General features: G+C 39.6%; 1 protein-coding gene across 3 annotated transcripts in view; it reads right to left on the bottom strand.

Moving 5' to 3' along the window:
• Positions 1-21,466, bottom strand: part of COG5 (component of oligomeric golgi complex 5) — a 282,510-nt gene extending 261,044 nt beyond the window's left edge. For all 3 annotated transcript variants that reach the window (XM_082846505.1, XM_082846504.1, XM_082846506.1), the window contains exons 1-5: positions 21,370-21,466; positions 15,926-16,065; positions 12,308-12,365; positions 7,544-7,598; positions 7,375-7,444 (exon numbers count right to left, since the gene is read on the bottom strand). In XM_082846505.1, the coding sequence (XP_082702631.1) occupies positions 7,375-7,444; positions 7,544-7,598; positions 12,308-12,365; positions 15,926-16,065; positions 21,370-21,463 (417 nt within the window). In that variant the 5' untranslated portion in view covers positions 21,464-21,466. The remainder of the gene's footprint in view (positions 1-7,374; positions 7,445-7,543; positions 7,599-12,307; positions 12,366-15,925; positions 16,066-21,369) is intronic.
• Between the last annotated feature and the right edge of the window lie 84 nt (positions 21,467-21,550).

Raw genomic sequence — 21,550 nt, 5'->3', positions numbered from 1 at the left:
ACATGCTGCACACTGCGACCAAAAAAATAAAATAAAGTAAATTAAGTAAATATTCTGCTCTGTCAGAAGGGCAGGAGAGGACTTCACAGACGAGTTGACTAGAATCTGCTGAGTGACTAGAACATTCTGAGTTAGGGAAAAAAATGTGCAAAGGAATGAATGTGAGAATCTCCAGCACACTTAGGAACAGTAAGTAGTTCAGTGTGATTAGTATCCATAATAAATTTTTTTAGAATGACAAAAGGTAAAGTTGATAAAAAGCAAGTAGAGGCAATAACATGAAGGGACTTACATGCCACATTTCGGATTTAAGACTTCATTCTCTTTTGTGTTAAGGAAGTACTGAATAATTTTATCGGGGGAAAAAAATAATCTGATGTTTATTTTATAAAAAAGAGAAGACACGTAAGTTTCTTATTTTCAATAATGGCAGACTAGGACTTCCCTGGTGGTGCAGTGGTTAAGGACCCGCCTGCCAGTGCAGGTGACATGGGTTTGAGCCTCAGTCCGGGAGGATCCCACATGTAATGGAGCAACTGGGCCCATGCGCCACAACTACTGAGCCTGTGCTGTAGAGCCCACGAGCCCCAACTACTGAGCCTGCATGCCACAACTACTGAGGCCCGCGCGCCTGGAGCCCGTGCTCCGCAACAAGAGAAGCCACCGCAATGAGATGCCCACACACTGCAATGAAGAGTAGCCCCCGCTTGCCACAACTAGAGAAAGCCCGCGCGCAGCAATGAAGACCCAACGCAGACAAAAAATTAATTAGTTAATTAATAATAATAAAATAATGGCAGACTATGTTTTTAGCTTACCATTAAGAACTAAAACTGTTGTATAAAATGTAAAAATGTCTCAAAAGCATCAAAGAAATGATAGTATGGATACAAACACCAAGCCAAGAGTAAAGCACAGTGAACCCCAAGAGAAAGGAAGCAAATCCACTTGTAATCTGAGATCACTTGCTAGTCCTGGAAAATTAGATCCTGCATTTTGATAGCCTCTGAGACAAAGTGGAGGAGGAGAGTTAAAATTGATTAATTTAATGTTGTTCTTGGACTGGTAACGATTTCTGCTGCCATAGAAAAACAAAACAAATCCTCTCTGAAGGACTCAAATATTCTAAAAAATAACTTTTCAAATAAAACGTCCAACACACAGCAAAAAATAACCAGGCACCCAGGAAAACTGGACTCCATTAGACAGAACCAGCACCACCAAGATAAACATACCCACAAAGACTACAAATACTATACCTACCAGAGTAAGGCAATAGAATACTTCAGCAGAATATATTCAAAGAAATCAAAATCAGGGAACAAGAAATAGGTCATATAGCACTTTAGGAAAAGAAACATAGAACTTCTAAAAATAAAACATACAATAACCAAAACTTAGCAAAATAATAATAGACTATTTTAACCCCAGGAAGTGGTCAGGAATAAATTAATGAAGTAGATAACCAATCAGAAAAAACTCCAGAGAACAGCAAGGAAAGGAAAAAAAATGTAAAGTAAGGAAAAGAGGGTAAGTGACTTAGATGATAAAGAAAGTTGAGTGTACATTTAATCAGAATCGAAGACAAAGGAGAGAGAGAATGATACATACTTGAAGAAAGCACAGCTCAGAAATGATGAAAGAGATAAACTCACAGATGGAAGAAGAAAAACAAATTGCACATGAAATGAATAAAAAGAAACCATTCTGAAACTGAAGGAAATCAAAGAGAAAAACAAATATCATATGCTAACACATATATATGGAATCTAAAAAAAGAAAAAAAATGGTTTTGAAGAACCTAGGGGCAGTACAGGAATAAAGATGCAGACATAGAGAACGGACATGAGAACACAGTGAGGGGGAAGCATAAGCTGAGACGAAGTAAGAGAGTGGCATTGACATATATACACTACCAAATGTAAAATAGATAGCTAGTGGGAAGCAGCCACATAGCACAGGGTGATCAGCTCGTGCTTTGTGACCACCTACAGGGGTGGGATAGCAAGGGTGGGAGGGAGATGCAAGAGGGAGGGGATATAGGGATATTATGTATATGTATACCTGATTCACTGTTATACAGCAGCAACTAACACAACAATGTAAAGCAATTATACTCCAATAAAGATGTTAAAATAAGTAAATAAATAATTTTTAAAAAAGAAACCAGAGGAAACCTGCAGATTACCTTCAAAAGACCAGGTCAGAATGACAGCTTCTCAACAACTAAATTGGAAGCCAGAACACAATATGCCAAGGAAGGGAGGGAAAGAGGGAATAGACAAATAATTCATTTTAAAAATGAGCAAAAGATATGAATAGACATTTCTCCAGAGAATATATACAAATGGCCAATAGGCACAATAAAAGATGCTCAGTATCATTAGTCATTGGGGAAATTCATATCAAAACAACAAGATAGTACTTCATAACCAATAGGATGGCTATATTAAAAAGAAAACAAGTCTTGGTGAGAAAGAAATTGAAACCCTCATATATAGCTGATAGGAATGTAAAATGGTACAGCTGCTTTGGAAAACAGTTTGGCACTCCTCAAAAAGTTTTTTCCAGCTCTGTTGAAATATAATTCACATAGAACATTGTTTAAGTTTAAGGTGTTCATATATTGATTCGATACGTCAAAATGTTAAACACAGAGTTAGCATATGACTTAGCATATATATTCTCAGGTATATACCCAAGATAACCGAAAAAAACACGTCACACAAAAACTTGTACACAAATGTTTGTAACAGTTTTTATTCATAATAGCCAGTAAGCGGAAACAAGTATCTATCAACTGATAGGCAAGCAAAATAAATGGATAAACAAAAATGTGGTATATCCGTACAATGGAATATTATTTGGTCATAAAAAGGAATGAAGTACTGACACATGCTACAACATGGATAAACCTTGAAAACATTATAGTAAGTGAAAGAAGCCAGACAAAATAATGCCACACAATGTATGACGCATTTATATGAAATATCCAGCATAGGCAAATCCACAGACAGACAGCAGATTAGAAAGCTGGGGAGGGGCAAGGGGTAAGGGGGTAGGAGGAGTGATTACTACTGAGCCTAAGGTTTCTTTCTGGAGTAATGAAAATGTTTTGGCATTAGACAGCAGTGATGATTGCACAACCCTGTGAATATAGTAAAAACCACTCAGTTAACACTTAAACGTGTACTTTAAAGTGGTGAATTTTATAGTATGTGACTTATAATTCAATTTTTTTTAATGAAGGCAATTTCTACTTCTAACAATGATGGAATAATAGGGCAGAATTTACCCTCCCATCTTAAACAACTAGAAAACTGAACAAAATACATGAAATAAAATTTTCAGACAACAGATACTGAAAAATAGCACAGGAGAAAGAAAATAAAGAAAATGAGCTTAACAACTATCCCAATTTACTGCCGGAAGACAATTTTCTAGCTGAAGCAGAGCAAAGGCAAACAGAACATGACAGTCTCTCTGAAGTGTGGAAACAGATCAGATTTCAGGAAAGCCAAAAGGAGCTAGAGTCTATGGGCAGAGAACTGGCCAGGAAGGAGAGGTTGGGGAGATGTGCAGAAAGATGGCCTCAAGTCTCTGGCTAAGTGCCAATTTGTGCATGTGTAAGAGGAAACACAAGGAAAGAAACACTGAAACAATGCACAGAGCTCATAGTGGCAAGACCTAGTAGTAAACATGGCTAAACTACCGCTAGGCTAAAGGATGCTCTGAGCCTGCACTAACAAAGATTTAAAACCAATCCTTGGGGACTTCCCTGGTGGTCCAGTGGTTAAGAATCCTCCTTCCAATGCAGGGGACTTGAGTTCGATCCCTGGTCAGGAAACTAAGATCCCACATGCCAGGGGGCAACTAAGCCTGCGTGCCACAACTAGAGAGCCCACGTGCTGCAACTACTGAGCCTATGCACCACAACTAGAGAGAAGCCCGCACACCGCAGCAAAAGGTCCCTCATGCTGCAGCAAAGATCCCACGTGCCGCAAAGATCCTGAAAGCCGCAACTAAGACCCAATGCAGCTAAATAAATAAATAAATATTTAAAACCAATCCTCAAAAAGATCAGACTAATTTCAAGTAACTTAACTGTGAACAAGAATAAAGTCCAACACCATTTCAAGGAAATTTTTTAAAATCCAGACCCCTGAACACAAAACACACCTTTCCAGTATAAAATCAAAAATTACCAAGCATGAAAAGAAGCATAAAAATAAAACCCGTAACAAGAAGAAAGGTTAATTGACAAAAACTGACCCAGAAATAGCAAAGATTAAAACCGGAACCGGTCCGTGGCCTGTTAGGAACCGGGCCACACAGCAGGAGGTGAGCGGTGGGTGAGTGAGCGAAGCTTCATCTGTATTTACAGCTGCTCCCCATCGCTCACATTGCCACCTGAGCTCCGCCTCCTGTCAGATCAGTGGCAGCATCAGATTCTCATAGGAGCACAAACCCTGCTGTGAACTGCGCATGTGAGGGATCTAGGCTGTGCACTCCTTATGAGAATCTAATGCCTGATGACCTGTAGTGGAGCTGACGCAGTGATGCTAGCTCTGGGGAGTGGCTGCAAATACAGATTATCATTAACAGAGAGGTTTGACTACACAGAGACCGTAATAAATCAACTGCTTGCAGACTCATATCAAAACTCTACCAGTGAGTGGAAAGTGACAATTAAGCTGCATCTGGTGGCAGGCTTTACAGTGGCAAGTGAGTTGATGTACTTCAATTGTACAACTGCATGTGGTGGCAGGCTTTAAGTCAGAAACTGACACTTATTTCAGTCTGCGCATGGCCTGCCCATTATTTTATTTACCACTTCTGTCCGCACCTCTTTCCTGCACTGTGCACTTCTCTCAGTCACAGTGTGGGTAAGCCCACAAGCTAACCCTAGCCAAAATGAGGAAAAAACAAATGTCGCTGGAGAGCGTTTTTGAAAGGGGGGAAAAACCCAATGATGAGACAGCAGAAGACTCTAAGAAGAAGCCCTTTACTGGGCTTCCCTGGCAGTCCAGTGGTAAAGAATCCACCTTACAATGCAGGGGACACGGGTTCGATCCCTGGTCGGGGAACTGAGATCCCGTATGCTGCAGGGCAACTAAGCCCGCACACTGCAAGTACTGAGCTTGCGCGCCTCAACTAGAGAGCCTATGTGCCGCAAACTACAGAGCCCACACGCCCTGGAGCCTGCGCGCCACAGCTAGAGAATAGAAAACCCGCACGCCACAACTAGAGAGAAACCTGTGCATTGCAACAAAGAGCCGGCGCGCTGCAATGAAAGATCCCGCGTACCTCAATGAAGATCCTGCGTGCCGCGACTAAGACCCGACGCAGCCAAAAATAAACTAAATAAATAATAAATAAATAAATCTTTAAGAAAAAGCCCTTTACCACTGGTGAAGAGTTGAGCCTGCCTGCTGCTAAGGACATCTGTCATGAACTTTTAGGAGAGGCTGCAGTTCAAAACGTGGCACGTGTTCCTCTTTTGGCTAGTACCATAACTAGACGAATTGATGAAATAGCAGAGGATACTGAGGCACAATTGTTAGAGAGGATTAATGAGTCACCATGGTATGCAATCCAGGTTGATGAGTCTGCTGGTGTTGACAACAAGGCAACAATGCTTGTTTTTGTGCGTTATGTCTTTCAGGAGGATGTGCATGAGGTTATGTTATGTGCACTTTTGTTGACAACCAACACAATAGCTGCAGAACTCTTCAAGTCTTTGAATGATTACATATCAGGAGAAGTGAATTGGTCATTTTTGTGTCGATATATGCACAGACAGAGCGGCTGCCATGACTGGATGGCTTTCTGGTTTCACTACTTGGGTCAAAGAGGTTGCTTCTGAATGTGAGTCTACACACTGTGTCATCCATAGGGAAATGCTGGCTAGCTGAAAAATGTCACCTGAACTTAACGTTTTGCAGGATGTGATTAAAATTATCAACCATATTAAAATACATGCCCTTAACTCACGTCTGCTCACGCAGCTCTGTGAGGAGATGGACACAGAGCACACATGTCTTCTCTTATACACAGAAGTGAGATGGCTTTCTAAAGGTAGATCACTAGCCAGAGTTTCTGAGTTATGAGAGCCACTCCAGAGATTTCTTTTAGAAAAACAGTCCCCCCTGGCAGCACATTTCAGTGCCACAGAATGGGGTCACAAAACTTGCTTACTTGTGTGACATATTCAACCTGCTCAACAAACTCAATCGGTCACTTCAGGGGAGAACAACCACTGTGTTCAAGTTGGCAGATAAAATGGCTGCATTCAAAGCCAAACTGGAATTATGGGGGCAATGAGTGAACACTAGGATTTTTGACATGTTTCAAATATTAGCAGAGATTTTGAAAGAGGCTGAGCCAGGGCCTTCTTCCCCCCAGCTGGTGCATGATCACCCATCTCAGCTTTCAAAAGAGTTTGAGCATTACTTCCCAGCCACAAAAGACCCCCGAACTGGGAAGGAGTGGATCTGCGACCCATTTGTGAATTAAGTCCAGTGAATCGACTTTGTGCTAGAAGAGGATCAACTGCTTGAGATTGTAAATGACGGTGGCCTTAAAAGTATGCTTGAGACAACTTCAAATCTCCATACATTCTGGATTAAAGTCGAGGTGGGATATCCTGAGATTGCCACGAAAGCACTGAAAAGCCTGTTTCTGTTTCCAACATCCTATCTTTGTGAAGTAGGGTTTTCTGCAGTGACAGCAATCAAAACAAGACTACAGAGTAGACTAGACATAAGCCACACACTTCAGGTGTCACTGTCTCCCATCACCCCCAGATGGGACCAACTAGTTGCAGGCAAACAAGCTCAGAGCTCCCACAGATCCTGTATTATGATGAGTTGTATAATCATTTCATTATATAGTACAATGTAACAATAGCAGAAATAAAGTGCACAATAAACATAATGTGCTTGAATCATGTGAAACCATCCCCCCACCCCCACCTCCCCGGTCCACGGAAAAACTGTCTTCCACGAAACCGGTCTCTGGTGCCAAAAAGGTTGGGGACCGCTGTATTACAGAAGTTATAGGTTTGGGTTCCTTACATTGGATCATAGCAAACTGTAAGGATAAAAGGTTTCTTCCTGTTCTTTATTAAGAGAAATAATTTTGAACTCTAAAAAGTTAGTAATACACTGATATAATAAGAGTGAAAATAATTCACTTTAATAGTAGTTTAGATTTTTATTTTTTAAACTGAATATTTTCTTTTAAAGCTCTTTAGTATTTTTCCCGTTTTCTCTCATATTCTCTTACTTCCTCAGAATTCATTTTCTTGAAATTTGCTTGCTTATAAAGACAAAATGAAGTAAAAGTACAAAGAAATGACAAGTGAGGACCTACCTGAAGTCTTGCTAGTTGAGCAGTACGGGCTACTATTTTATTGTATGGCTCAACAATTTTTGCTTTCATCCTAAAGGAAAAACAGAAAGAGGAGTGACAAAATCATCTTCAAACTATCAATGGATAAAAATCTTTCCATTTCATTCATTTACAAAATGAACAACAGTACCTATCAACAGCTCCCTGTAAAGCCCCAATTCTTGTCTGCATCATCTGAAGGACACCTAGGAAAACATAACAGCTTACATTACTTTACAAATTTACGAGGGTTCAAATTGGGTAAAAAGTTAAAAGAAAAAAATAGAGAAATTTTTCCATATTTTTCTGCCATCATCATAATCCAACCAGTATCTTTTACCTAGACTACTGCAAAAACCTCTAACTAGTCTTCCCCATCCTAACCTTGCTCCACTAAAGAAGTCTGACAAGGAATGGGGAGTGACGGCTTAATGGGTACAGGGTCTCCATTTGAGGTCATGAAAGAGTTCTGGAACTGGATAGTGATGGTTGCACAACACTGTAAATGTAATTAACAGCACTAAGTTATATAGTTTAAAATGGTTAAAGTGGTAAATTTCATGTTAATGTGTACTGTACTACAATTACAAAAGAAGAAGCGTGGGACTTCGCTGGTGGCGCAGTAGTTAAGAATCCACCTGCCAGTGCAGGGGACACGGTTCAAGCCCTGGTCCACGAAGATCCCACATGCTGCAGAGGAACTAAGCCCGTGTACCACAACTACTGAGCCTGTACTCCAAAGCCCGCGAGCTGCAACTACTGAGCCCGTGAGCCACAACTACTGAAGCCCACACGCCTAGAGCCCCTGCTCCGTAAGAAGAGAAGCCACCGCAACGAGAAGCCCACGCACCGCAATGAAGAGTAGCCCCTGCTCGCCTCAACTAGAGAAAGCCCACGCCCAGCAATAAAAACTAAACACAGCCAAAAAATAAAGAAACTTATTTTAAAAATTATATTAAAAAAAAAAAGCCTGAGTGATCTTTGGAAGTGCAAATTATAACACTCATCTGCTAAAACCCTTCCCCAGTCTCCCCTTTGCTCCTATGTTAAAACTGAAGTCCACAGCTTGGTCTACAAGGCCCTGAACGATCTGGAAATGAGGTACTCTCCTCCTGGTATACTCTCTCTAACCCCCAATGCTAGATAAATAATAAATATGGACAGCAAGTATATTATTGCCTTTACTCTCTACTTACATAACATGATGAAGAACTGTTTATAAAATTGTAAAATTATTTTCAGGAAGACAGATCTGAAATTTTACTTTTTTATATGCCTAAAAATGGGCTTTCCAATATTACAGATTTAATTATTTTGAACTATATTCTTTAAAATTCAGTTTCTATATTCAACTGGCATAGCTGTAGTTTTGAAACATAGTATTCTAAATAAATTTAAGTATAGAATGTTGTCATATTAGATGAAGTAATTTCAGAATTAATTAATACTCCTATCTGCATACAAATGTTTTAATATGGCTCAGTCCAACAGAATCCTTTCTGGACCCAAGGATTTCTGCCGGTATTATGGTTCACTGACCTTAAACCTCCAAGAATGAACTGGCTTTCCTTGCTATCATCACTTCCTCACATCTTATTCTCTCCACAACCCACTCGCAACACCTTTCACACATATGCCACCAAAACAGACCTTGTCAACGTCACCAGAAATCTCCAAGGTGCCGAATTCTATTGTCAGTTCTGTCTTGATCTTGTTCTAACTCTCAGAAATGCATGACATGTTGAACCACTCCCTCCCTAAAACATTTTTTTCTCTAGGCTTCCAAGTCATCACCCTCGTGGGCTCCCTCTGATGGCATGAGTTGCTCCCACTCCTTCTCTGTTGGATCTCTACATGCTGGAGTACTCCAAGATTTGATCCTCAGCCATTTTCTCTTCTCCATCTAGAATCTCTCTTAGGGATTTCATTCAATCCCAATGTTTTAAACACTATCTGTTCAATAAAATACTGATTTTATATACACACATATGTACATACATCTATATAGATTTTCTTTATACCTGCCTATCTATACACACACACACACACACACAAATCTCTAGCCCTGAACTCTCTTATGACAAATTTAAGACACCCAACAAGATAACTTCTGCCCCACCATGATCCTCTCCAGTGTGACGCATCTCAGTTACTCATACCATCATCTATCCAATTTTTCAGACTTAAATCTTAGGAATCACTGTTGGTGACTTTTTTCCCTCAGACTTTTCATTTCCCATCAACAAATCCTATCAGCTCTACCCCCATTTTATCCCATTCACTTCTCTCTCTTTATATCCACCACTAATTCAAGGCACGATCAACGTCTACTACTCTAATAGCTTCTAAATTGGTACCCCAGATTCTACTCTTGCCTTCCTATAGAGCCACCAGAGAAAACTTTTTAGAGCATTAATCACGTAACATCTCTAATTAAAACCCTCCAATTGTTTACCATTGCATTTAGAATGAAAATCAAAATTCCTTCCCAAGAACCTCATCTACAATTCTTTCCCTCATTCACTAAACTCTAGTCATACTAGCCTTTTCTTTCTGCCCTTCAAACATGCCACGCTAATTCCATTTATTGGTCCCTCAGCTTACCACACTCTCCTCCCCAGACAGTCATGTGGTAGCTCTTTCTCATCATTCAGATCTCAGTTCAAATGTCATCTTCTCAAAGAAGCATCTCCTGCCCATCCTAGCTAGTAAGGAACTCCCATTCTTCTACCTCATCATCTATTTTATTTTCTTTTAGGACTTAAAAGTACCTGAAGTTCCCTACTTACACATTTTTTTTTTGGTCTAATTCCCTACCTAGAACATAAATATCATGAGAACAGTGACTCTATTTTCACAGGTGCCTGGTATCTAACAAGTTCTCAATTACTATTCGACTGAGTGAGCAAAAAAATGAAGAAATTAGGCTATCTCTTTTTAATAAAATAGGCTTAATTAAATATACCTCCAAACTCCATAAGGACAGGGACTCTGTATATTGTTACAGCTGCCTGGAATCTAACAAATTCTCAATTAAAATTTAAATGCATAAATAAACAAAAAATGAAGAGAGAGTAAATTTTAATAAAATAGGCTAAATAAATATATCTCCAAATGAATTATATGGCCAAAATTTTACATATATAGGAGAAAAAGTAGATGAAGTAGAAGTTGGGGTAATACATTTTCAAATACATAACATACATCTCAAAAAGTTTAATAAATGATTAGAAATACACATCATGCTAAAATGAATACTAACTGATTCATACTTTGACTTATGTTCAAATAATCTGGAGAATATTCTTAGATTATCATAGGAATTCAGAGAAGTCAGCCTTTGTACTGTACACAGTCACCCAATGGATAGTCATTCTAACTCAGTCTAACAGCATATTTTAAATGTTTTAAACACTGAAAAGCACTCTGGGGAAAATCAGCACACTATAGAACTAAACACACATAGGGAATTCCCTGGCTGCCCAGTGGTTAGGACTCGGCACTTTCACTGTGGTGGCCCAGGTTCAATCCCTGGTTGGGGAACTAAGATCCTGCAAGCCATGTGGTGTGGCCAATTTTAAAAAAAGAAAAAGAAAAAAAAAACCACAATGAGAAGTATTTCTGTTGTGATGATTCATCTACACCTATATATACTCAAAATCAACGTACTACCATGACATCCCTATGGGTTTCTATAAAGGAAAAAAACCTTTATTCGTTTACAAAAATTACCATTAAAAACAAGGTATTATTTACTTGCTTCCAGAAACATATAAAAATATTATGAGATTAAAGAAAATTAATTTTCCATAATAAGTCAGTACCTAGAGCCTCTTAATTTTCCCATGAACATAGTCTGATATCTATCCTAAATATTCAAATAACAAACTGTTATCTCCAAAATACTATGTTCTTCATCAGGATGCCTTAGAAACAGTGCACATGCTGAAAATAACATCTTTGAGTACACATAAGAAATACTAGAGGACGCATTAAAGAATATTGCATCACAGAAAGCAATATCCTTCTTCCTTAAGAATTTCATCAACATAGGGAAAAATCACTTAGCTTTCTTTTGATGTGCAATGATTAATAGTAATCACAACACAAGTGATAATGGAAAATACAATATTAACATTTCATATTTATGAGATGTAGTTTAATTTAATATAGAGAGAATGACAAATTCATAAAAGAGGTGGTCAAACGAAAATAAGAGAGTTCATAATAAAAATCCAATGTATTATCATTCTACTATACTTTCATTTTTGAAAAGCATTTCAAAGAAATAGGAAAGAATTCAAGCTTATTTCCACTACTTTAGTGGAGCTGATTTTGTTTTTGTTTCTTTTTTTTTGTCCACGCCACGCGGCTTGCTGGATCCTAGTTCCCCAACCAGGGATTGAATGTGCGCCCACAGCAGTGAAAGTGCGGAGTCCTAACCACTGTAACCACTGGAATTCTCCTGCTTATTTGTTTTAATTAACTAACAGTTATAAAAGCACTAAATATGTGCCAGGAATTGTTCAAAGCATTTTGTTAACTCATTTAATCCTCTAAATAACATATTAGTACATATTAATACTCCTCCTTTATAGATAAAACTGAGGCACAGAAAGGTTAAGTAAGTTGTCCAAAGTCACACTTCTAGTAGGTGGGAAAGCAAGGATTTAAACCCAGAGAGTTTAGCTCAGGGGTCAGCAAAGTTTTATTAAAGTTTTGTTGGAACACAGCCACACACATTCGTTTCCATATTACCTGGCTGCTTTCACCCTGTAACAGCAGAGTTTAGTAGTTGCAACAGAGACAGTATGGCCTGCAAAGTCTAAACTATTTACTTTCTGACCCTTCACAGAAGAAGTTTCCAAGCCCTGGGCTAGCTCTGTACAATGTATAATAGTTAATGGAACTATACCTTCCAAAGACTCAATCCCAGTTGCTTGTGCCAATAAATCTTCATGTCTTGCAACAACCTGAAAATCAAGAATGAATAATCAGCACTCCAAGTATTAAGTATTTTAATTTGTAACCACAAAGTAGAATTGAAGGGCTCTCTCTTTATGGAAAGTGGGAAAATGCTGATACAAAAAATACACGTTATAAAGGTATGTTTCAGCTGAATGACTGGTGGGAACACAAACACGCTATAGCTCAACACAGAGCCAAAGATGTCTTTTCATTAGCCCCGTGGTTTCCTAGGTGGATGTGCAGGAGGAGTTGTGCCCAAACTGAAAAACAAAAACCAGCTAATTCTTGCCATGCTAATTAATACACGCTTCCCTTTTAAAGAGTGTTTTCAAACATCGGTTCTTTTAGTTCTTGCATTTAATTCAGCATCAAGACCACATTCTAATTTGGAAAGATAAAGCAGAGTCAGCGCCTCCCTAAACATCTCTCTGCTTCCAGCTTCCTAATGTCACAGCAAATCCTCTTCCCTGCAGAAGACTGGTATTTTTAAGAAAATTAGGGCAGTGTGAATAGTCATATCAAAAAAAACCCATAAAAGTTAAGAGTTTAAGGCTACACACAAGAGAGTCCTAGAAACACCAAGAAATCAAGCAAATCTTTAGAACAATGCAGGAATCCTTATTATTTTGTACCCTTTATTACAATGAATAAGAAGTTTCATGTCTAGACTGTAAAATGAAGCTCCTAATCAGCAAAGATTCATTCAATGGAATGCCTAAATCCTCTACTTTGTCCTGTTTCACACGTCACTTGTCATTCTACCAAGTTCCTCTATCACATATCTAAAATAAGTGTTACTTTTGGACTCCTATGTCTCTTATCCAGAAGACATCTGAGTTCTCCCCAGTCCACTGATATGGTCATTAATGTGTCCATCCTAACAAGATGAATATTTTTCTAATTCTCTATTCTTTGTCCCTTGTGATACTCTGGAAAGGTTGAAAAGCCTAAAACTACAATTTCATAGACTCCCCTTTCCAACAGATTTAGAAGACAGAAGAAAGAGGAAAACTATCTTCCCATTACTGTTTCAGCTAGTAAGCAAAGTCCTGAGACCTGAGGATTTAGAGACAGTTGAGATAGCCCTATAGATCATTCCAGAGTTCAGTTACCAAGCACCCAGAAGCTGAACTTTAGCAGTGGCATGGGAGGTAACAGCAGGAGCTTCCAGGTCTCTGTGTTGCGCCTGTGGTAGATCCTTCAACTCATTCCATTAGCTGTCCATCCAATCCTCTGTATTAAATATCTTCCTGCTTTAAATACCTAGAGCAGTTTCTGCTTCCTGTACTAAAGCCCTGACTAATACATACTTCCGTACACATTTTGTAATTTTAATCATCTCAATGATATATATATTTTTTTTTTTTTTTTTTTTTTTTTTTTTTTGCGGTACGCGGGCCTCTCACTGTTGTGGCCTCTCCCGTTGCGGAGCACAGGCTCCAGACGCGCAGGCTCAGCGGCCATGGCTCACGGGCCCAGCCACTCCGTGGCATGTGGGATCTTCCCAGACCAGGGCACGAACTCGTGTCCCCTGCATCGGCAGGCAGACTCTCAACCACTGCGCCACCAGGAAAGTCCCGATCTCAATGATATTTTAAATTATTTTTATTATATTTTATTTACTGGTTTGGTTAGCATTATCCCAATTTTGCTTCTGCAGAAAAACAATTGTAGCAGGTTTAGATCTCATACCAGGAATCAGAGACTTCCTCCACCCTACATCCAGAACCACTGTAAGCATAACTTGCCCCCTCTAGGAGATGTTAAATAGATTTTAAGTTTTTACTGATTCCTTCAGAGAAGGTACTATATGCAAAGAATAAGGAAAATGCCAACCACAAAAAGGCAGAAAGAATTTCAGGTGGCTCCTGCAAAAAGCTACCCCCTGAGAAACCTAGGCAGAATTAAGTGCCTAGGTTTTTCCCCTGCTCCCACAGACACTCTGTACTATTCTATTTAAAAAAGGCATCACTTGCCTGTCATTATTTCTGTCTGTATCTGCCACTGGTCTGTGAATACTTGGAGAGCCAGGAAATGTTTTCATTTTTCTATCCGCACAGCCTAAAGCAAAGCCTGACAATTAAAACTGTCCTATAAATGTTTCTCAATAAGTATTGATCTCTAATTATATAATCAGAATTTTAAACTGACCTTAAAAGTCACCCCAGTCTGAACTAAGCTGCTCTTTTTTTTTTTTAAGAACTGTCTATAGTATATACTTCTATCTTTTTTTTATAAATAAATTTATTTATTTTGCGGTACGCGGGCCTCTCACTGTTGTGGCCTATCTCATTGCAGAACACAGGCTCACGGGCCCAGCTGCTCCGCGGCATGTGGGATCTTCCCAGACTGGGGCACGAACCCGTGTCCCCTGCATTGGCAGGCGGACTCTCAACCACTGAATTTATTTATTTTTTATTTATTTTTATCTTTGGCTGCACTGGATCTTAATTGCCGCGCACAGCCTTTCTCTAGTTCCGAAAAGCAGGGGCTACTCTTCGTTGCGGTGTGCAGGCTTCTCATTGTGGTGGCTTCTCTTGTTGCGGAGCACAGGCTCTAGGCACGCGGGCTTCAGTAGTTGTAGCACGTGGGCTCAGTAGTTGTGGCTCGTGGCCTCTAGAGCGCAGGCTCAGTAGTTGTGGCACACAGGCTTTGTTGCTCCACAGCATGTGGGATCTTCCTGGACCAGGGCTCAAACCCGTGTCCCCTGCATTCGCAGGCGGACTCCTAACCACTGCGAAACCAGAGAAGCCCCAAACTGCTCTTTTAATTGATAAAGTAAGACACGAAAAACTTAAGGGAACATGTCTCATTATACCAGATCTAGGTTTCCTGGAAAATAGTTCATTTATTCATGCAATTTGTTCATTCATTTAAATATTTAAGTGCCTACTCAGAAAGAAAGGCAACACTAGAAAGTACACCATAAAACCACCCTATAAAAATCACAGAATTGTAGAAGAGGAAGGAACCTTCAAGATTTTCTACTACAATCTCCTCTTCCCCCTTATTCACTCCAACCCATTCCATAGGTTTTTTTCCTTTTTTAAAAAAAAAAAAAAAGCAAGACTCAAAGGCATTACATGATATGAAAGTTAACAGCACAACTGAGATTTGGACCTATCTCCTAACTCTCCTCATTGTGTTCTATCCACCACAAATTTATCAACTTTCTGTAATTTCATCAAATATTACATTTTGTGCTCATAAAGTGTGAACTGCTGGTGGGAACATCCCAGTTTTTCTTATTCACACTGTTCTGCTTCCAAAATTCTATTTTCTATTATCTTTATCAAAGACATCCTATTTTTTGCCTACCTATACTCTCTCCATATCAGTTAAGATGATGAAAACAAAGTATGAATAAAAGGTTTTGGAGAGATGGGTATATCCATTTTTCAAATAACAAAAAGTAGTTTACAGAAAACTTTTCAAAGATATACTTGGAAAAATATACATTTGTTCATGTAAATATGCATTTAGATTAAATAATAAAAGGATTATAAAAATGATATATTATCACTCTGCGTTGAATAAATTGTATGATCCAGAAAATTGGAATTACCTGTAAGTGCAGTTCTTTATCCAACTGACTGATTCCTTGGGCAAGTTTTGCTAGCTGTTCAGCAATTACAGCTTGATGAATAGATCGAGAAGTATAAGTTTTTACATCAAAGTCTTCATTTAAAAAATCACTATAACACTCTGGGAAAAAAAATAAGAAAAACTCCTTATTAATTACACTGCACCAAACCACAGATATTAAACAACAGAACAATTATAATCATAGTTAACATATTTTGAGGTCTTTCTATACACCAGAAAGTACTGAAAAGGCTTTCTGTTGTAAATGAGAAGAGGCGGTAGCAACAGCAGAAGAGACTGGTAAAATTTACTAAGAACTTACTACGCGTCAGGCACTGATATAAGCACTTTATACATACTAACTCATTCAATGTTCACACAATCCTGTTGGAACTATCATTCTCCCCGTTTCACAGGTGAAGAGACAGGCACAGACAGGACATGCAACTTGTGCAACTTCACTGTTTGAACCCAGGCAGTGTAGCTGCAGAGCCCATGCTCTGGACTACTATGCATATTCCTAAAAGCTAGTTTTTAATCAGTGAGTCAAAAGGAAAATATTGAGTAAAAGATTGAAAAAAAAAAAAACTACTAACCACAGCTTTTAACACAAGAAAACAAGGTCACTGACAATGACAATAGGAAAACTGACTGTATTTGATAATTATGGTCTCCAGCATCTCCAGACTGATGCACAAATACTGTTATAATAAAGTGAATCTGAAATTTTAATAGAAGTAGGCAAATGCAAACTTACAGGTATTACTGAAATTTTGGATTTATGGGTGAAATAAGTAAATGGAAAGAGAAACCATGTTGAAAGTAGACCCGTAAGAGAAAGAAAAAAAAGGGACTTCCCTGGAAGTCCAGTGGTTAAGAATCTGCACCTCCATTGCAGGGGGCACAGGTTCAATCCCTGCTTAGGGAACTAAGATCCCGCATGCCACACGGTACAGCCAAAAAATAAATAAATAAAAATTTTAAAACAAGAAGTGATGCTAGATGTTAAGAAGATACCTTTCTGTACAGAAATCCACAAATTTGTGGGTGAAAGGAAAGTGGAGAGAATTATGAACGAAAAATAGATACACAGAAGTGAAGTCAATGTAGGTATAAACAATTATCTCCTAGCCATATGGTAGATATACGTAAGACTGCCTTGACAGAGATTATGAAACTAACAAGCTATAAAATAGAGTACTTATAAGAAAACTTCAATTGTCTATATCCACTATAATGTACACTCCATGAGTTTGCTTTGTGTACTACCACACCCATAGAGCCTGAACAATGCCTGACACATGGCAGGTGTTCAATACTGGTTGAATGCATGAATTAATCTATGTATCAGCTGGAAGTATCATTCTGCTAAAAGCAAAGACTCATTCTTGACTACTCTCAAAGTGTAGTGGAGTGAAAGAAGGAAACTGCTACTTTGGCCTTAATTCTGAGAACCCCTTTTCCTTCGAGTTTGCCAAGTAGTTCTCAGAATTAAGGATCCTGTCAGGCAGACAAGTGGAGAAGGCTATTCCAAGAGGGAAGGTTTAGAGGCAGCAAACGTAATGGCATATTTTGAGGAATAAGGATAATACTGACTTAAGTATGTCTAGATCACAGTGTGTTTTGGGCAGAAAGGGTAAAGAATGATAGGATTTGAGGTTCCAAAGGAAGGTAGGGGTGCAGTTTGAAAAGAGGCTGGCAAAATATTCAAAATGTTCAGACTATTTCCCATTTAAGGTTTTAAAGCCAAGAAAGAGCTCTGTTAGACTTGTGTTGTAGAACAGTTTCTGGCAGCTGTATGGAGGATGACTGAAAAGGGATTAGCCACGCAGTGGTGCGCTGGGGCTGGCTCGGATTGGATCCTGAGAGCCAACTGTTAATCTCTCAGGAATTCTGTGAGCCAGTTGACATCACATGTAGGTATCTTAAAACTGACCATGGGGGCTTCCCTGGTGGCGCAGTGGTTGAGAGTCCGCCTGCCGATGCAGGGGACACGGGTTTGTGCCCCGGTCCAGGAAGATCCCACATGCCGCGGAGCGGCTGGGCCCGTGAACCATGGCCGCTGGGCCTGCACATCCGGAGCCTGTGCTCCGCAACGAGAGAGGCCACAGCAGTGAGAGGCCCACGTACCGCAAAAAAAAAACTGACCATGGTAAGGGTATTTACACCATGAAATTTAGCATACACTACAAAATCAGGGCTTCTTCTATTTTCCCAGGACGCTAATTTATGAACACACCCATGGAATAGAGCCACAGAGGCCAGTAAGGTGCTATGTTAACAGCCTAAGTGACAGGATGAAGACTAAGATAGTAGCAGTAAGACTGTCAAGGAAGTGACAAATTTGACAAATATTCAGATACCATAATGTATAGGACTTAGAGACAAGCTGAAAGATGGGTGATTAGGTAAACCAAGAATTAAAGGATGATTCCCAAGTTTCTTGATTAACTGACATAGGGAATTCAGTTTTGCATAAAGGAGTCCACCAGGAATCTTTGTATAAAGATGAACATGAATGTACCCCTGCCTCCAAGGAACTGATAACCTATGTGGGAACAAGCACACATCTAACTTACCACATACAATTAATGGTAACAGAGACTACCAGAGGAAAAGGTTAGAGGAGAGGGGTTAAAAAAAAAAATTCATTTCACTTTTTCATGTGCAGAACCTATACTATTTGTTCATATGTAGATTTTTATATGTAGAATTAGTAGTGCTTGTTCACTGTCAAGAGAGAAATGTCCAGTAGAGAGTGGTTCTATAGCTCAGAAGAGGAGTACGGGCCATATGTGTATATTTGTATACATATTAATTTTCAAACTATGAAAAAAAGACCAGATGATTTAGGAAGACATTTTAGAATGCACAAAAAAGGAAAATGGAAACGACAGAGCTCAGAAGCAGGAAAACACCAAAATTTGGGGGTAGATAGAAGAAATGAACGCAATCACAGAAATTAAGTGTTCAGAGAGAAAGAAAAACAGGAGAGAACAGCAAAAAACCAAAAGGGACAGCTTAAAGAAAGTCAGTAGTGTCAAAGGTCTTATAAAGATCAAACGCAATGAAGGCTGAATACTGGCCATTGGATTTGGCATCTGAAGACAGAATGTCCTTCGTGCTTCTCTTTTAGCTTTCTCATGCCTATAGGAGGCACATCAGAAACACCTCACAAAATTTCAAACTATGCATCTGCTGACCAACCCTATCAATCCTATCCTCTATCACTGGCAGACCCCTGACACAGTGGATCACTGTTACTGATGGAAATGTTTAATTCCTTAGGAATGTTGTGGGAGGGAAGAGTGGAGTGAACCACTGAATTAGGGGCGAAATGAAGACGACAAGCATCTAAAGAAAGCTGAAAAAGAACACTTAGAGAATTAGGAAATTAAAAAAAAATGGAACAAGCCACATGAGGCAAGTATTTCAATAAAAGATTCGAACCCTTTCATAAGTTCAAGTAAGAAAGACCGAAACAGTGTCCATTTGATTTATCCACAAGAAAGTCACTGGAGACCTTGGCAAAGCAATTTCAATGGCATAGAATGAGGGTAACTGGGTCCTTGAGGAGACAGGAAGAAAATCCAGAGCACCAAGGGGAGGGACTGTCCTTAGGAAGGAATGGAGACTTCACTTCTTTTATAATTGAAAATACAACAGAAAAGAAGGAAGAAAGAAGAAGAAAAAAAAAAAAAAGAAGGAAGAAAGAATGACTGCAGGTTCAGGCTTAGTTTATAGGTTTAACCGCAAGAAATGGAAGAAGCGCATATCTAATAGATTTTTTTTAGGGAACTTGAAAACCATTTGTCGAGCTTGAAGGGAGTGGTTTGAAAAGAGTAGATTTAAATAATTATTGTGGAAGATGGGAAAGAGAACTAAATAGGAAAATACAGAAAGCAGAATTGAGGACTGTTTACCCTCCAAAAACCGATTACGATTGCTGGAATGCACCCAACTGAAATAAATACCCATGCGCGGCATGTACTGTTTCCTCCACTTCACCTGGGAACGTCCTATTTACACCTCAAAACCAACTCCATCTAGAAAGCCTTTCCTGACACTCCCTTAAACCACTCCCAGTTATCATCCTCTTTTGTATTCATGTTTTACTTCGTATACAATTCTACTGCTACCCTTACAACACTATATTACGGTGCCTACCTTTCTAACTCTACAGGGCTATTTCTCCTACCAAAATGGTGAGCTACTTGAGGGTGGGAATTGCGTATATATCAGGAGCTCAAAACTTGGTTAACCTGAATTTAAATTAAGGTGCAAAGATGCATTAGCCAGAGATCCTAACCTAGAGAACATGATCTAGTTCAGAAAACATCATTAGTAACTTTTGACAAAAGTATGTAAATCATAATCAGAAGGCAAGGAATTAAGGGCAATAATAAAACATACAACACAGAAAACAAACAGTACTTTAGAACTTTATTTCATTCGTTTAGAACCTATTTGGGTCTACATATGTGTGCATATGCTTCTTTACTGTGATGTTCAATTTTTAAAAACCACTTACTCTGCACCTACTGTAGGCAAGTTACTGTTATTAACTCTGCAGAATATAAAAAGAGGTTTTACAATGAAGTAGAAAAGATTAAGTACACTAATTATTTTAATACAAGGTTGAACGTGATGGAGATTAGGGAAGAAAATTAAGAACAGGTGAGAAGGATCTTAGAAATTTGAACTTTATTCTGAAAGAAAAGAAGTTTGGGGCATGTTAACTTCATTAATACAATTTTATGTGCTTCTCAAATATACTATGTCTAACTTATCCTCTTATTTCTAGAAACTTCTATCCAAAACTATCAATAAACTTGATTGCTATATTCAATACGTATAGTTAATCCCAGCCTGAACGAATGCTCCCAACCCTCCCCCACGTATGGCTGTGGATAAACGACTTGTAAAAAAAAAAAAAAAAAACAAGCGAGCTTGTAAGTGGGGCCACCTGTGCAGTCCAAAAATTTATTAACAGGGGGATGTTTCCAACTCTACCTAAAAATGAGACCCCCTTCATCAAGGGCTTGTAATCTGCTCTAGGTCTTACACTTCTCATGGAATCAAACGCTTCACCTTTTGGTCAAGAACTGCGGTAGCAGTGGGTCACCGAGGGCGGGAACTCGGGACATCAGCGAAACCCCAGGAGCGTGGAGGGAAGAGTTGAAATGAGGAGCCTCCAGAAATCAGGTGTCCCCAGGACACCCGGAAGGGAAGGAGACAGCAACTCCTGGAGAAACAAGTTGGCTAGGCCAGCACCCAGACGCCAAGGGGCCGGGCGGAGGGGAGTGGTCACGCCGAGACAGGAAAACTTTCCGCAAAGCGAAGGGTTGAGTCCACCACTTGGGCCCAGGTGCGGAGCAGGACAATCCCCCAACCCCATGGCCCGGCCAGACCCCGACTCCTTACCGTCCTGCAGGAGCTCCCGGACAGTCGCTGCAGCCGCTCCGGAGCCCAGAGCCGGACGGCCAGGCAGAGCGAGGCCGCCGTCGCCACCTTCCATGTTGGCAGGTGCCGGGGAGATGGCGTCAGCAGCGACGCGCCCCGCCCAGGTCATGACGCAGAATCCCGGCGCCGCCAGCTCCGCCCA

The sequence above is a fragment of the Leucopleurus acutus genome (assembly GCF_964270905.1).
Source record: "Leucopleurus acutus genome assembly, chromosome: 9".
Taxonomy (NCBI): domain Eukaryota; kingdom Metazoa; phylum Chordata; class Mammalia; order Artiodactyla; family Delphinidae; genus Leucopleurus; species Leucopleurus acutus.
This window is presented reverse-complemented; position numbering and strand designations above follow the sequence as displayed.